The 17,111-nt window shown below is 39.4% G+C and overlaps 1 protein-coding gene across 1 annotated transcript; it reads right to left on the bottom strand.

Moving 5' to 3' along the window:
* Positions 1-4,714: 4,714 nt before the first annotated feature.
* Positions 4,715-7,993, bottom strand: LOC140949452 (thrombospondin-type laminin G domain and EAR repeat-containing protein-like). Its single transcript, XM_073398612.1, has 2 exons — positions 7,972-7,993; positions 4,715-5,742 (listed from the first exon to the last, which is right to left on the bottom strand). The coding sequence occupies exons 1-2, from the start codon at positions 7,991-7,993 to the stop codon at positions 4,715-4,717; spliced, it is 1,050 nt and encodes a 349-aa protein (XP_073254713.1).
* Between the last annotated feature and the right edge of the window lie 9,118 nt (positions 7,994-17,111).

Raw genomic sequence — 17,111 nt, 5'->3', positions numbered from 1 at the left:
ACGCGATCTTTTCAAGTAAAAACAACATACAAAGATTTAATTCACAGTTTTACTTACTTTAACAATTTCGCCCTAAAAACAATATAAACGGTCAATAAAATCCATATACGTATCTCTTAGATGTCTCAACTGCTAGTTTGTGCACGCTTTGATTTGTTCCCCATGCCACCTTCGATGTCCAGTTAAGCGTAGTTCAGCGTCGTGACTCGCTGTGCGACTAAAATTCCTTAGCCATCAGTTTACGCACCAAAATCCAAATCAAGTTTTTGTAGGAGAAAACAATACGAAAAGTAGAAAGCCGATTTTTAACCCATTGAAAGAATTATTTCTGCCACTGTTGTAGCTCAATTCACATGTTACAAACCCGGGTTACAAACGTCCGCCATCTTTGACATTAACTGGAGCCCGCATTTTTAAGCAGCGGTTGCCACCATACGGAAACATCGTATCGGGAGTCAGGAGCCAGGAGCCAGGAGCCAGGAGCCAGGAGCCAGGAGCCAGGAGCGAGAGTCCAGTGAACAAAATTCAGTCGAAAATATGACTTTCCAACATTCTTTGAGATTATTTTATTGTTATTGTATGCTAATAAATAATTTAGAATTCCAAATCTATTGGCAACTTTATTCAGACCATGATTATAAATGATCCAATGTCCGGAGTCTCAAACTCGAAGATAGAAGTCGCTTTGTCTTCGTGTTTTGGAAAGAACTATTTTTTAGTTGCACGTGAAATAGCAGCGAAGTGAAGCCGGATGTTGGTGCAGACCAGTTCAAAGAGACAAATAAAGCGTGAGACACGTCCAGATTAGCTTGCGACAAGAATTGCATTTTTTTTTCATACTGGAGTCCCTTCTCCCCGGGGGAGTGGCCAAATTGCGTACAAATGCCCTACCCTGCTGGCACCAGATTTGACTGTTCTTTATCTAGCACGGTCTTTTGGGGGTCTTATAAAGCCTAACTGTGGCAGTAATGTTCCAAGTAGAATTCAAAATACACCACACTTTCACATTGAGTTAGATATTTTTCTCAAACAACCGCTTCCATATGTTTAACACCCTTCCCAAATTGTAATACAGTGGAAGCTCTCGTAAGAGGACACCCTCGGGACGAGAAAAAGGTGTCCTTAACTGGATCTGGCCGCTTACAAGAATGAATCTCATACGGTAACTCTGAAACGGATATATAAGAATGATTCATAACAGTGACAAACAGCGATATGACTGTGGACATGATATGAAAAAAAAAAAAACAAACAACATTCAGAGGCGGATAAGATTTTCTTTCGAGTGTCTGCTTACGAGAGCTTTAAATCAAAGCTAACATCTAATTCGCCGGTAAACCCTTTAAGTGTCCGCAGCCGCCTACGGGAATGTAAAAATCCAGAGTTTGAGTGGGAGTTGAAACGGGATTTTGTGATGGCGGTCGTAAGTAGAGCTATTCGCTATATACGAGTGTCCGTTAAGAGAACTTAATCTACTGTATGAATCCGCAAATGACAGCTTAAATGAGAAGTGAATATAGTGTATTAGTCTGTGTTCAAGAAACTGTTCTTTAACACCTTCCTTGAATAGCTAAAGAAGTCATGTCGACTTTTTTTGCAGTGTATTAGTGCCTTCTTTTGGGTCTTTTGTATTCCTCAGAAGTTTTTCCTCAACACTGTTATAAACGATTATTATTATATTTTTGTAGTCAATAATATACCCAGATACAGATACCAACCTGTATAGTTGTAAGACTACGAGGATTAAAATACAAGTAAGTAAGTCAGTATACCCAGTGGCAAGTCATTAATTGTCTAAAAATTGCACGGCACGGTCTGACTACAAAAAGAGCTATTATGAACGATTATTATCATGGTAATTAATGTCAACACCGAATAAACTCAAAATTTTAAGTAACACGACTTTCACAACCTATTTTCAACACACCAGTTATAACAAGATATTGGCGCGTATAACGATAGATAGCGTATTCCGCATTCCGGAGTCCGGTAGTCCGGCGTCGCAGATTCCCTCGTTTAGGCAGAGTCCAAAGTCAAAGATGGTGGGTGTTCGAGCAGGTGGTTGTTTTCCGTAGATATAGAGGGATTGTCAGTGATCCTTCTTGTCCTTTGAGAATGATTTTGTTCATTCTGACTACAACTTATTTCAAAGACTTCGAATGTTCGGTGAAAAGCCGACACTGTTTCAAGATGTTTCGATTTCATTACCCCGTCACGAAGTAACGCCACAGAGGACCAGACGAAACTGGAGCAGCAAATCTGGACTAAAGCATCTGAGAGACGTGTATGTAACATTTATTCACTATCTTTTATCCTTGTTGGGTCTTGTTTCACCTACAAGTTGGACCGATCGAAGTTTTGAACTAAATCTTTTGCTCCTTGTGTTTACTCAAGCGTTCCATAAAATATCCATCCAAACGTCCATAAAAAAAAAAAAAAAAACAGAAAACATGCCTCAGGTGACACTTTCTAACAATTCGGCTATTAGTATCGATAATGAGGCATCTGATTTGTGACTTCTCGCCAACTTTGTGCTATTTTTGTTTAAAAAAAACGAATGTTACGTTTCTTCGTATTTTGGTCAAATGACAAATAAGAGTCAAGTCAGATGTACATAATACGTCATTATTGATAAAGTATGAAGTTGCCCAAATATTTTATGATTGATTTGATAACCTTAAAGATGTCTTTCAAAGAATATGTGAGAATTAAGTACATAGGTTGTTGCTCATGGGAGATGTTAGCCACTAAAATACCTTAAATTTAGGGTTTCGTCAAAACAGTGAGAAGATGTCTTTACTTTAGGCTAAATAATAGCAAGAGATGGAATTAGAGAGTAAAAATAAGTTACTGAGCATTAAGTCTGATAAACATAGAAGACGATAAAGTTGATTAGATTTGAAGTTGTCTTTTCTTCTTGTTGAACAGCCAAACCAAAGTTAGCTAATTAATTATGCAAAAATGAGTAGATTTTGTCGTTTTTAGGGGGGGTCCCTGTAAATCACAGGGAATTCAGTATTGCGACCTTATTTTTTTGTCGAGGTTAATAACTCACCACACCCATCAATTGTGCCAAGTTTGAGCGAAATCCGTGATTTGAGCATTATCACCCCCTGCCTGGTTCTCTCATGGACACACTCTTAAGTGCTTTTTCGAATAAATTGAAGTAAACAAGTTGCTCAGGCGCGAAGCGTTTTCAGCGATAAGAAGCTCGTTATTTTGAGAAAAAAATATTAAAAGATAGTTACAAAAACAAAGTATTTGATACATCCTTGCCCTTGTTTCCACTTAGTCCAACTGATTAAAACAAGAAACGCTTTAAACATTTCGCCTCGGTGAAAGAGCGCACAAACGCGAAAGCACTACTCAAGCTGCCTCGTACCTAGGTGGTTCTTGGGATTTTCGAGGGAAGTGGCAGCACAAGGGGTTATGGGAAAGACGAAACACGGGAAGCGCTCTTCGCTTTTCACCTTGAGCCTTCCCTCGTACCTTTGTGTTTTTGAAGCTTTCCCATGATCCTTAACGCCGAGACTACCAACGTAGCGTCTGGGTAAGAGACAGTTACTCAAGCTGATCACTTATATCGTCCCTATAGATTCCTTTGCGCTAAAACTACGGTAAAATTAATCACAACTATAACAAAATTTTCTAACCTGAGTGGTTATCAGCTGCCCCGATTTCAGAGTTAATAGGACAGTGTAACTGATCAAAACGCTTCATGACTAAGTAATTGGACAGTGCGCGCCATCGTGTGCACACACTTGAAATTTTTTTTCACTTCTGGCGAAAAAAACTCGGAATATCTTGTGTTTTAATTTTAAAAATGAAAAGCTTTAAATATCACAAAAAATCTTCGTGTTGTCCAGTTCGGTCTGTGATCATACTCGGAATAAACAAATCGAACTCGCGCTACGCGGTCGTCCGATTTTATTGATCACTCGTGTGATTACAGATCAAATTGGATTCCACTCAGTTCTATAGATCGTTTTGACATGACGTCACGGTGGCTATATTGCTGTAGCATATGCTTCTCGTTAAAGAGAACTTGACGTAAAAAAAAAAACAAACAAACAAGACTATATCTGGAAATTCAGTACAAAACTTTTCCATTTTTTTGGTGAAGAAATATATTGGTCATATTGTTCTGTTGTTCTTCTAGTCTATTATCGTAAAGTTTTGAGTTCTTCTCCGAACAAACCGTAGCAAAGTTCTAATGCTTCTTGTAGAAAGGAATAGGAATGTTTTTTACTAGGTTCATGGCGTTTTCATTTAATCTTTCATGTGATCTTTTGTCTTTGGTCTTTCATTCTAAAACAACAGCTGAAAGAATAAAACTACTACGTCGACGAATCAGCGCTCGTTGACCAGAAGCCGAACAAATCTGCGCCATGAGTATGGAATTTTCGGGGCCGAATCGCAGACGTCTCTCAGCTCCCCGCGAAACGTCCCTAGCTAGTGGCAAGGAGTAAGCGAGACGGCTGTATTCGCAGGCTATCTTTTGTTTATTGATATCTTATGTTTTATCTTGTATCAGTTAAGGCTGGTGCTGACTAAAATGAGTTATAAAAAAGCCTTAAAATTCAGCTTTCCTTTGTTACTTTATTGGAGTTTTCTTATTTAGTGATCAATTACTACAGACCTAACGTTGACATATCCATGTTACACGTACAGTTTATTCTTTGCTGTATAAAATTAATGTTTTTTTAGGTCACAATTATTTAAACTTGTATACTGTGCTTATATTATTTGCAACAACGAGGTAGGTGTGACCACCGTGCACAAATGACGTCATACCATGAGCCCCCTGAGTGGAAAGTTCTTGAAGCTTGAAGAACCGTGACCCAATGGCCCGATACACAAATGACTTTCCATAAGCATCGGCTACACCCAGGAAGGTTTCACTGTACATCACAAATGGATGCCAGTCAATGGCTTTAGTAGTAAAAAGTGACTGGTATGGGACAAACTTATTTCCATTCCACTTCAAAATGTTGGGTTTCTTTCCATCGTAAAAGTTTGCAATTGCAAGGAATACTTGACCATTCATTTTAAACGACTTCACATCTCGTGCTCCATACGTTACTTGTATAGGTCTGTCATGTGATAATAGGCGGAACCCTCCCCTTATCCACTTGAACACATAAAAATGATTACCTGCGGCAATAGGAAGAAACGTTTCATTCTTAATTACAAATTCCGTGGAAGCTGCATAGGGCGCATATGCTCGTATTCCTAGGCTCTCATACATATGGAACGAGTTGTTTCTCCACTTAAGGACATCTAATCCTATCCAATGCTCATAACCATAATAGAACACATTTAAAATCGTTAGAAACCGTTCAGTCCCTATTTTCATGAAATTCAACTCTGATTTTCGATTTCCAACGTTCGACGTTATGTTTTGAAATGCAACAAAAAATTGTCCGTTCCACTGATAAATAACTAACTTTGCTCGCCGTGTAGATCCAGATTCGAAATTGACAAAGGCAAGGTAATGTGTATTAGCAATTGTAAAATATTCCATATCTGTTCCTCCCGTGATATTGATGGTTTGGTAGAGAGAGAATTTTTCAGTAAAGTTGTTCATCTTGTAGATGAATGGTTCTGTGTTGAATCCATCGGTATCATTTGTAGAGTTGGCGAAGGCAAGAAACTGGTTTCCATCAATAGTGAATTGCTCAACATCAACAGCTCCACTGGTTCGTAGATCTTGGTATTTTTGAAAGGAATTACTGGAAAAATCTTGGAGGGAAAAATAAAATATCAATAAAGCGTTGACATTGTGCAACAGAATCAATACAGGAATGGTTGCTTCTCAATCTTGAATACATTTTGGGGATCAGGCTATAATGTAAGGGACTTTAAGATGCCACGAAGGCGACGACAACGAGAACGTAAGAAAAGCAATAGTTTGAATAGACAAAACAACAATTCTGCACGTACAGCACGCTTTTTTGTACATTTCTTTGCCGTCACTGCACGACTACGACGAGGAAATGCCTAATTTCACGTTTTATGGAGGACTTAAACAAGCGACGACTAAATTTTCTTTTTTTTTTTCTGAACTTGAATATGGTTCTTAGGAATTCGGCTCAAAAAGAGTTTGCTTACATTTGACAAAGTAAATGAGTTAAAGTAATCGCGATAGAGATTAAAAGAACGCAAATTCACTTTTTGAGTGACTTTTTCGTGGCCGTCGCCGTCGTGGTATCTTAAACTCCCTATAATCAAACTAAACACCATCTTTTTCCTCGCGAAGCGAGTTTATAATCTTGTCGCGCGCGCAGTGCGCGCAGTGCGTGGCCCGCTCGTGGATCAAAGCGAGTGTCCGCCATGACGTCATACAGTAGTTGACGTCACGGCACATTTTTTGTTTCTAGGCAACATTCGACTGAAAGCGATTTCTCATCATATCAATAACCAAATTGCTTGGTTTTTTGCGGTCGTGCTTTTTGCAACGAATTTCGAATGCAAAAGTACTTTTAAGAACAAATGGAAGCGATAGTGGATAATTAACCTCAGGGTATGGCGAAAATCGAGGTAACAAAACACGTTTTGTTCGATTCGTAGGCGAGTTTTGACCGTATCGGCTTAGCTGGGCATCTGTTCTTTAAATGCGATGAAATGCGTTTACGTTAGGTTTCCACCGTCAAAACAGCAGTCATTCTTCTGAAAATTATCTCTGAATTCGTGTTTAATAGGGCTCGATCAACTTTGAACAGGGCGCGCTGGCGGAAGTTCTAGCGAAAAGGCGTTTATTTAACGATTAATTCATGCGTCAGCGTGCGTATGTCGAGATATTGAGCACGTGGGAAGTTTGGCGAGCACGAAAGAGGCGTAAGAGTAGCTCGAGGTGCAGTTATGTCCATTCTCTCAGACTAACTCCGTATTTCAACAGACAGTTGCCTCCCCCTCTTCCTCCCCTAATATATAAACAGACCCGCGAGGGTTGCATTTTTTTACATAACGGTTAATTGCCTACAAGGCATGACAAGTCCAAAAGTGCAAAAAGAAAGAAAATACCATAGATAAAGTCCTTGCCCTTTTGTCTCAGACAATGGAGGAGTGACTTTCTAAATCATCGTGTGGCCTGCTTTTGATCTGAGACCATGCGTTTCGGTCCTTTTTTTCAACTTTCCATAACTTGAGTTGTCATTCATTCAATCTAGATAAATTAATGCACTCTCAAAACAAAGCCCGAGTTATAACATTTTTTGTCGCCTTGTAATAACACCTCCTGTACCAGGAAGTCCCATAGTACGACATTCAAGCCTTTACCCGTTTTCAGTTGATGTCCATAAGTACTCTATTTTTAGACGATGTATTCTTGAGTGGAACAGTCTTCCATCTACTCCTGTTACGGCTCTATCCTTGCCCGTGATTAAGTCCACAGTCAAAACCTATCTGTCGTCACCTACTTCCCAGCTAGGTGACCACCCATTGCCACGATTAGCTATGTCATTTGGCAATTAACTGATTAAAGGTTAAAGATTTAAGATTCTAAAGACCGTACGAACCATGAAAATACCCATCGCATGGCGCTAGCCTGCACGCTGAGGAGACAAGGGGCCAACAGAGGGATGGGAGCCAGAAGAACTAGAAGAACTAAAAGAACCACGAGAACTACAAGAACCAAGAGAACCACAAGAACCACAATAACTACAATAACTACAGGAACCACAAGAACCAGAAGAACCAGAAGAACTAAAAGAACCACGAGAACTACGAGAACTATGACAACCACAAGACCCATCAGTAAGAACCAAGAGAACTATGAGAACCACCTGAGAGCTAGTCTTGATGTTTATTTAGTAATTTACGTCAGTTTCATTCAATTTTCTATGACGTCAGTTGTGAGGTTTTTACACCGAGGTCAAGCCCATGATTTAAGTGATAACCAACTCGAATGCCTTGTTATCGAAATTACTAGACCGCATTCTAGACCCTTTTTAGTAAGTACGTGGTACCGACCTCCAAGTTCCTCCCAGGACATTTTTAGTCGATTTGAAATCCTGGTGGATAAAATTGACTCGAAAAAAACAAAGATTTCTACCTGCTGGGAGATCTGAACTGTGATATGTTGCACAATCGGTCAAACTACCACATTTCGTCCAATTTAACGAATATATTTGATATATACGGATTGAGCCAAATGATCTCTGAACCAACCAGGATTACATCAACATCACGCACATTAATTGACCTTTGTATAACTAATTCTCCCGAAAAAATTGTTAACTATGGTGTTGTTCATCTTGGGATTAGCGATCGCTCAAAAAATACGTTATGAACGTGTTGGCACGCACCGGACTATCGAAACTCGTGATTACAAAAAAATTGACAGCGACAAATTTTTAGCGGGGCTCCCTCGCGCGAGAAGCGCGCGTGGGACAGAGCCCCATACTCATAGAATATGGTCAACCTCTTTGCGTTTGGTTGTCACGTGACTGACCGAACGTACGTACGCGTCTACAGATTGTACGGGTAGGGTAGGGGAGACTATCAAAAGGAAGGGAGGGTGTCTCAGGTGTGTCTTGGCAAACCCATATCTTTTATATTGGCCATTCACAATATGGTCAATTGACAGCTGTCAAAACAGGATAGCCACTGACCAGTATCAGATTGCCATATCAGGGGCTCATGTGACAACTCATCAAGGTGACGTGATTTATTTGGAAGCTGTCCGCTGACCAGTTGTTTTACTAGCTCGCAATCAATGTTTAATCTCATACTTTCTAGCTAAATTGAGAGCACAGGAAAAACTGATAATGCACACATCCACTGGACATCAATGTTGTGATCAATTGACAGCTGTCAAAACAGGGTATCCGCTGACCAGTATCACTTGACCGTATCGCGGGCTCAGGTGTTGACCCATCGAGGTCGAGTATTTTTTTGAAGTTATCCGCTGACAAGATACTAGTTTTCAAATGATCGCAGGCTCAAGTTTGATTGTTTTTTAATTCATATGAAATATGTTTTGTTTTTGTGCCGCACAATTAAAATTTTGTTTTAAAACTGACGTCGGACGCGAAAAATCAGCCAGCTATTACAGGCAGGGAAGACAGTTGCTTTTGACTTTGCTCACCATGGTCACGCGTTGGTCACGCTCTACGTCCAATTTTTACGCTCTGATTGGTCAAAATTTGACAGGTGAGCTCATGCGGAAAATTTATGCAGCATCTTGAATCTTGTTTACTTTGACAGCTGAAGCTGACAGAGTTTTGTGTAAACTTGTGATGTTTTTAACTGTCTTTTTCCACTGGATGCACAAAATAAAATTCAGCTGCTATCAGGAGTCTTCTGTTATTCATGGCTAGTTGGTTTTTGGTTGAGAAATTAATACATTACTTGTCAAAGTCGGAAATCCGATTTCGGATGACATCGATTTCGCCTTTCACCTTGCTTGATGCGTAAGGGTTGAAAAGTCTGAAGCGATACTGGCCTTCCTTGATACCTTTCAAGAGCTGCATCTCGAATGGTAAGCCTCAGTAATTATTGTGTTTGATGTTTGTTTTTTATATCTAATTTAATGAAGTCGAGCGCAGTTTATGCGGTTATGTAGTTTATGCACGTTTGTAAGATTTGAGACAATTTGATATGACCAAGAATCAGGCTTGATATAAGCTTACAGAACTTTAAAAAGCCTTTAGACATTTTCTCACCGCAAATAGAAAGAAAACGTTCCAAAGAACATTTAGTTATAATTCTGGCTGTAAAAGAAAGCTTTGAGCGATTTTCTTGCCTCGAGTTCATATTTGAAAAAAGTAAATACCGGGAAGCCGGCTTAAAACATAAACTTAAGCTTTAAGCTTGAAGACTCAGGATTTTTAGAGACACTTTAATACTTGTCTTCGTCAATGAAAAATGTTGTCTTTCACCGAATTATATTTCTTTTATTGATTGTTGGTAGTCTCTCTTGTACTTTTAATCACCGTGCCGTTTGTTTTCAATCGTTCAGTGAACATCGCTTGCAGGAGTACTCACAGTGCAGCGGGTATCAAACCGGTGCTTTTAAAGATTACACATCGATAAAACAATTTAATAAAACTGAATAAACATAATAATTTCTTTATTATGTTGTAGCTTAACTCTCAGTATGTTCGTTCAAACACTCGCTACAGTTCGCACTGCAAAAGTGAGAACCGGCTGGCCGTATATGATTTTGGAAATTTTTTTAACGGTTTAAAAAGCCCACGCGTGCTTCGATCGTCCTGAATATTGAATGAGTGCAATTTGTGTTGCAAAATTGTGAAATACTGCATTCTGTCCGAGGTCTGTATGATAAAAACGGTACCTCTGTTTCACCTCAGATGTGATGTATAAATCGTGTAAAAGGTTGGTTTACATGTGCACGCACTCGGATTTGTTGGCAAGATTTTGTAAAGTAAACCTGTCGAACGCAAAAAAATTCGGCCTGATTTTTTTCCAGGCTTAATTAATCTTACGGTGATCAAGAGCCATTATGGCTCCTAAATGTGATCGAAGATGATTGCTATTTTTTGGGTGTACATATGAGGCTATCAACTTGATGTAAGATTTTGTTCACTCTTGGGCTGTTTGCAAATTATTTTTCTCTAAAATCACTTAGCCTTTCCCTCAAAAGTCACATGAATGTGCTATGTGCTCTAAAGTTAACTTAGCTGTAGAATAAAGTTTATTGTTTGATTTAAATTATAAATATGTTAATGGGAGCCTCGCTTTTAGCCCTGGCTAAATCTATATATTAAATGACCTTGTTCAACAGCCACGGGATTTAATTCGCTTAGAGCCAAATCCAACTGCTATGTGGGATGCGTGGAAAACCCTGTTCATGGAAATTGTCGATAAACATGCCTCACTGAAAACAAAGCGGATCTCAAAAAAGTAATTCTCCGTGGATTACATATGACCTGATGCGTAAAATCTATAAACGAAATTATTTAAAAAAGAAAGCTATTATTGAAAACAATGCGGCTAGTTGGGAACAATACAAGCAAGCGCGGAATGAAACTAACAATGCTATCAAATCAGCCAAATGTCAGTATTGTTTGCACAACTTAGAGTTGAACAAAAAGAATTCTTCCAAAACTTGGAAGCTAATTAACGAACTGAGCGCGCGTAAATCTTGCACAAACCGCAATATCACTGAAATTACAACAGATAACGAAACTATAAATTCTGCACCTGAAATTGCAGAAGTTTTTAATAACTTTTTCACATCTATTGGACCAAATCTAGCCAGTAAATTATCACCTTCTAATATCGACCCTGAAAGTTATTTACAGCCGACCGAAACAGCCTTCTCCTTAAGGGCTCTTAGTGTCACAACTGTGTGTGAGCTACTAAGTCAGCTTGACGAAAAGAAAGCCATGGATTGGACGGAGTTCCTTGTAAACTTCTGAAAGTAGCCAGTTCCATTATTGGACCATCATTAACGAATTTTTTTAATAGTGTATAGAAACAGAAACCTTTCCAGATGAATGGAAAATCGCCGAGGTGACTCCTATCTTTAAAAAAGGATCAAAATCTGACCTGAATAACTATAGACCAATTTCTGCATTGCCAGTTGTCTCAAAGCTATTCGAGAAAATTATCTATCAACAACTCTACGATTACCTAGATAAAAACAAACTCTTGAATACTTATCAATCCGGCTTTCGATCGCTCCATAGCACCATGACAGCGCTACTTGAAACAACGAACAACTGGTCTATTACTGCGCTTTTCACAAACATGCGAACTCTAAAGTTCAAAAGCCGCCTTCACAATCGCGTTTTTTGCTGCCGTCAATCATAATTATGATCACAAGCAACGAACCTTGAAACACAGAAACACAAAAAACGGATCGTAATCCACCAATCGCAAATCACAGGCCATGACCTTTTGAACCCGTTAAAGTGAAGTTTTGTTTACTTAGAGGTCCGTTGAGATGATTGATGGCAGCGGAAAACGCAATCGTCAGTTGGCTTTTGAACTTCAGAATCCGCATGTTTGTAAAAGCGCAGTAATATAGATAACGGCCTTTTTTAAATGGTGTGGTATATATCGACCTTAAAAAGGATTTTGACACCATTGACCATGCAATTTTGTTACGTAAACTTGCAAACTATGGACTTGATCTGGGTTCCCTACGATTCTTTGCCTCCTACCTAGGTAACAGGAGCCAGAAATGTTATGTTAATGGCGTATTGTCCAGCTTAAGCGAACTAAGATGCGGAGTCCCACAGGGTAGTATTCTCGGTCCTTTTTTCTTCTTAATCTATATAAACGATCTTCCAAACTGACTTAATACAGCATGCGCTAAAATGTTCGCAGATGATACAACTATTAGCTGTTTATTAATCTCTAACTGACCTTGAACAAGAGACTAACTTAGAACTACTGAACCTTCACTGTTGGCTAAAAGCCAATAAGCTTAGTCTTAATGTTGCGAAAACCGAGTTTATGGTTATTGGCTCTCGCCAGAAACTTCTTGCGGAAAGCCATAACGAAATAAACATCAAACTAGAAGACCAAGTTATCAGCAATGTTGATCACGCAAAATCAGTAGGTCTCATTACCGACAATCGGCTTTCCTGGTCTAATCATGTTAACGAATTGTGTAAGAAGGTAACTTCGGTGCCCTTAGACGTATCAGGCCCCTTATCTCCCAATCTACAGCGGTACTAGTCTATAACTCCTTAATTCAACCTCACTTTGATTACTGTAGCCTCGTTTGGGATGGCTCAAGTGATCAACTGAGTGACAAATTATAAAAGTTACAGAACCGTGCAGCTAGAGTAATTTTAAAGGCCAACTATGGGACCAGCTCGAGCCTGCTTCTTGATATACTCAAATGGGACAAATTAGTTATAAGGAGAAAGAAGCATAAAGCAATAATGATGTTTAAATCTCTAAATGAACAAGCTCCAGTGTACTTGCAGAACCTATTTCACGAATGAAGCACCAACTATGATTGGCGCAATTCCTTTCATAAATTGACGTTGCCTAGGCCGCGTACTAACTACTTGAAACGAAGTTTCAGTTACAGCGGTGCTTTGTTGTGGAACTCTTTACCCGAAAATGTGAGAGAAATTAAATAAGTCAGGAAATTTAAAGAGCAAATCAATCATCTATTTGAGTCGTCGGACTCTCACTCGGCAGTCTTGTAAAACAGTAGGTCGATAGTTTTTAGTCTAATTAATTGTAATTAGATTTTTACTCTATTATTACTGAAGATTTTACCGAGTTTTAAATAAAGAATCTACCTACCTACCTCCAGAAATTATGATTAATGTCTAACAATTCTTGCAACGAATATTTTGTTGAGCGAGAACAAATCAAGTCGACACTGCCACCTACTCCAAACTTCGAATGTTTGGCGGCAAAACATGTGATGTATTGTTTGCACCCAATTAGAACATGTTTTCCCTCACGTTTACACTACTTAAACAAATAAGCGAAGATTCTTTGAGATTCTTGACAGATTTATTATTTATTTATTTATTCATTCTCACGTGAACAGCAGTAACTAACAATGCATTTGAAATATGCAGAAATGTTAGCTGTAGCTTAGCTATTGTTGTCCACGAAAATACATCGAGGACTCCCACCGTTCGCAAATAGATTTAACGTAAGATAACAGTCATCTCGCTTAAGTTTCTTGGATTTCGCCAAGGAAAACGTGAACATCGTAAAGAATCCACTTATTTGATTAGCATCTTTTTCTTTTTGTTTCTTTTTTTCTTAGGGCCTGTTTACATGGAGGTGGACCCCAGATAAAAATGTGGCGGGTTACCCCTCCTATCATGTAAACGTGATCAAATTAAAATGAGAGATAATATGGACAGGCGGGTTACCTCATCTACCTGGGGTCCCCCAACTCCATGAAAACAGGCCCTTAAGTTACATCGAGCGGAAGTATTTCCTTTTGTATGATATTTCTGAAATATATTGCCAGCGGAGTCTACGTTGGAATACAGTGTAATCTAACTAGAACTACATAAAGGGGTCTAACATTACTAGGTGAGAGAGCTCTTGTTTTTCGTTTTTCTTTTAGGAACTTTGCTTTTGGTGGGATTGTTTTTCAATGTGATTGTTCCAAGATGGTCTAAGGTGTATATCTTTTCCGTCAATTCTGTTCTATATGGACACCGTCCAAACTGGCACTAAGTGTCCCAGTTTTAAAGGAATTGAGGAACCACAGAGAAAAAGAAACTGCAAAAGTGTCTGTTTGATGGTGATTTCTGTTACGAAAGAGTTGACCGTACCTTTATCCTTCAAATATGCTCTAGACGGCAAAACAGTCGGTTTTTTTTCTCAAAATCAGTAAAGAAATCGGTAAAGCGTGGCGGAAGAGTCTTACGCTCGCGAAGTCTCGCTCTCTGTTTTCAGCCTCGTTCCAGACCTTTTGTTTGACTGCTCGCGCGTACTTGAATACGCAAAAATACGGACTGCTTTGCAGTCTAAATATGCTCTCATGTATCACAAAAATTGCCAGTAAACACACCAAGCCTTGTAATAGTTGACACTACAGCTGCCCCCGCTCTGTATATTGTCGGTCAACAGCATTCTTGCTCGTTGTGTAGCTCTTTGAAATATACCAATTCATATATACCAATTCATATATACCGTATATTTCAACTGTAAGCACTTTCCTTAATATACGCGCGAGTTACTAGAGTGCCTCCTCGGGATTTCCCCTTCTGGGCGAAATCCCTGCGGGGGCAATAAACCACTAGTAATAGTTAACACTACAGCTGCCCCCGCTCTGTATATTGTCGGTTAATAGTATTCTTGGTCGTTGTGTAGCTCTTTATATACCGATTCATAATGAAGATTTTCACACATATTCCATACAATAGGTGAGATAAATACAGGAAACGTAAGGTTCCATGCACAGTTTCAGTTCGATTTACACAGCTTTGATCAAAACGTTCTCAGTTTCCGAATAGTCTATTCTAAACCATAAGAAAAGATTTAATCAGAAGTTGAATTTTTCGCTATTTCTCTTTCACTTTTTACATTCAGTTCATTTTATTTGCCGGAAAGTAAGCCTTAGAAATTAAAAGGACGTTTGATCAATTCACACTCGCGCATTCTACAAGTCTTATTTTAAACCATATAGCAGAAGGACATCTGTGAGCAGGGAATAAGTGGGTACAGAATTTGATTGTCGGCGAATTTCTGTAATCATCCATCGCTCTGCTAGTGATAAGCTAGCCGTTGTTTCAGGACGTTGTTCACTCGTCTTGCTTGTTTGTGGCTGAGTCTTATTCCGGTCAAAGAGAGAGAGAGAGAGAGTGCCTGGCAAGGTTTCCAATCAAAGATTTGTGAACTCGTTTCTTGCAAACTCTCCAAGTGTTTGTATAAACACAGTTATACGCACCTTATAACTTCATCTGCGCTTAACGAGTGTCTATTGGTCCATAACTCTCAAAACAACTACTCCACAGAATGTCACTGATAACACGTAACGCAACAGAGTATCGAAGTATGACTGCACAATAAATGTCACAAAATCTACCTAAGCGGTCCCCTCGGGATTTTCTGTCTTTACGTCATCCTAACCATTTCGTACTTGCGGGCGCAAAACAATAGAAACGTCACATTACCTACCGATTCCTCGCGGCCCCTGTTCAAGCAAATCGAGATTTTTTCTGGCCGACTGGCTGTATATTTCAACTGTAAGTACTTTCCTTAATATACGCGCGAGTTACTAGAATGCCTCTTCGGGATTTCGCCTTCTGGGCGAAATCCCTGCGGGGGCAATAAGAGAGTTGAACTCTTAGCAGTTCGCAGAGGCAGAAACTCGCCAAATTGAAATTAACAACAACAAAAATCATAAAATACCTCTTGTCCCAAACACTTCTACCCTGAGGCAGCTCCGGTTATGACGATTTGTAGGATGGAAACGGATAAATCTTGCATGAATTTGCACTGACAAAATGTATTTGTCAACATCATCGCTGCGGCCTTTCCTTTGAAATTCCTTAAAAAACAATCACGATAATTATTTTATTTAATATGGGGGTTATTGACAAGTGCAATGATAGTAACAGTCTAACACCGATTTGATGTAATTGCGATTACTGTCGATCCGACATGGCCTAGCCTTGTCGAAAACACTAGAAATGCCGTCAACTCTCTCCGAACAGACACCTCCATAAGACGTTTACCTCCATGCAACGAAAAGTAAGAGTTTCGATCAAACCGTTTCTTGTTCCTTTCCTGATTAGATTTTCCATATGCAGGAGCCCATAACCAGCAGCGAGCAACTTGCATGAGCTCGTGTCTCGGTGTTTTGACGGACCAGTTTATTTTTAGACACATTGTAGGACACTTTTTCCCGCGAAAATAGAATTTCCGCCACGTCTATGAGGGCATTCGAAGTAAAAGATATCAAAGGTCTGTAGGTTTGTGGAATTCAAAAGATATTCAAAATTCGCGCCAAAGCGTTCTAAAAATAATTTCAATTTGGGGGGTTCTTTATTTTTCGAACGCTTTGGCGCGAATTTTGAATATCGTTTGAATTCCACAAAGCTACAGACCTAAACATGAGATTTTTTGCCTTTTAATAGCGTTTAGTTTTCCTTTTTGATATCTTATACTTCGAATGCGCTCATAGAGATGGTGGAAATTCTAATTTCGCGGGAAAAAGTGTCCTAAAATGTGTCTAAAAATAAACTGGTCCTTAAAAACACCGTGACATAGGCCTAGTATGGGAGTTGCTCGCTCCGGTTTATGGGCTCCTGCCATATGACGGCCACCTGCCTAGATCTGCCTAAGATGCAAACTTAGTGCCGGTCCCTACAATGACCGTCGAGTAGAAAGAGTTGAGTGTAATTCTTGAATGTCATGTCTTCGAGAAAAACGTCAATCAGGTGTAAGATTCTAAACCGTAAGCATTACAGGTCAAGTGTTCTTAGTTTTGTATTTGCTTGGCGTCTTGGAGCTTTTCTGCACTAGCATACAAATATTAGGGACTTTAAGCAAACCGCTACGGCAACCTCTACTACGGAGGACGTGGATGCGGAGTCCTGGGGAGGGTACGTCACCGTAGACCGTCAAATTTCAACTTTAAACAATTGGCGTTCAGACTTAAAAAGAACGGACAAGATCAGGCGGTGTTGGACACGGTAGATAGATAC

Source organism: Porites lutea, chromosome 10 (assembly GCF_958299795.1).
Source record: "Porites lutea chromosome 10, jaPorLute2.1, whole genome shotgun sequence".
NCBI classification, from domain to species: Eukaryota; Metazoa; Cnidaria; class Anthozoa; order Scleractinia; family Poritidae; genus Porites; species Porites lutea.
This window is presented reverse-complemented; position numbering and strand designations above follow the sequence as displayed.

Bases quoted from the DNA above. Each gene is read 5' to 3' on its own strand.
- LOC140949452 (XM_073398612.1), bottom strand. From the start codon at position 7,993: ATGTCCTGGGAGGAACTTGGAG. The intron at 5,743-7,971 runs GTCGGTACCACG...TTTCCCTCCAAG, and splicing joins GTCCTGGGAGGAACTTGGAG to ATTTTTCCAGTAATTCCTTT.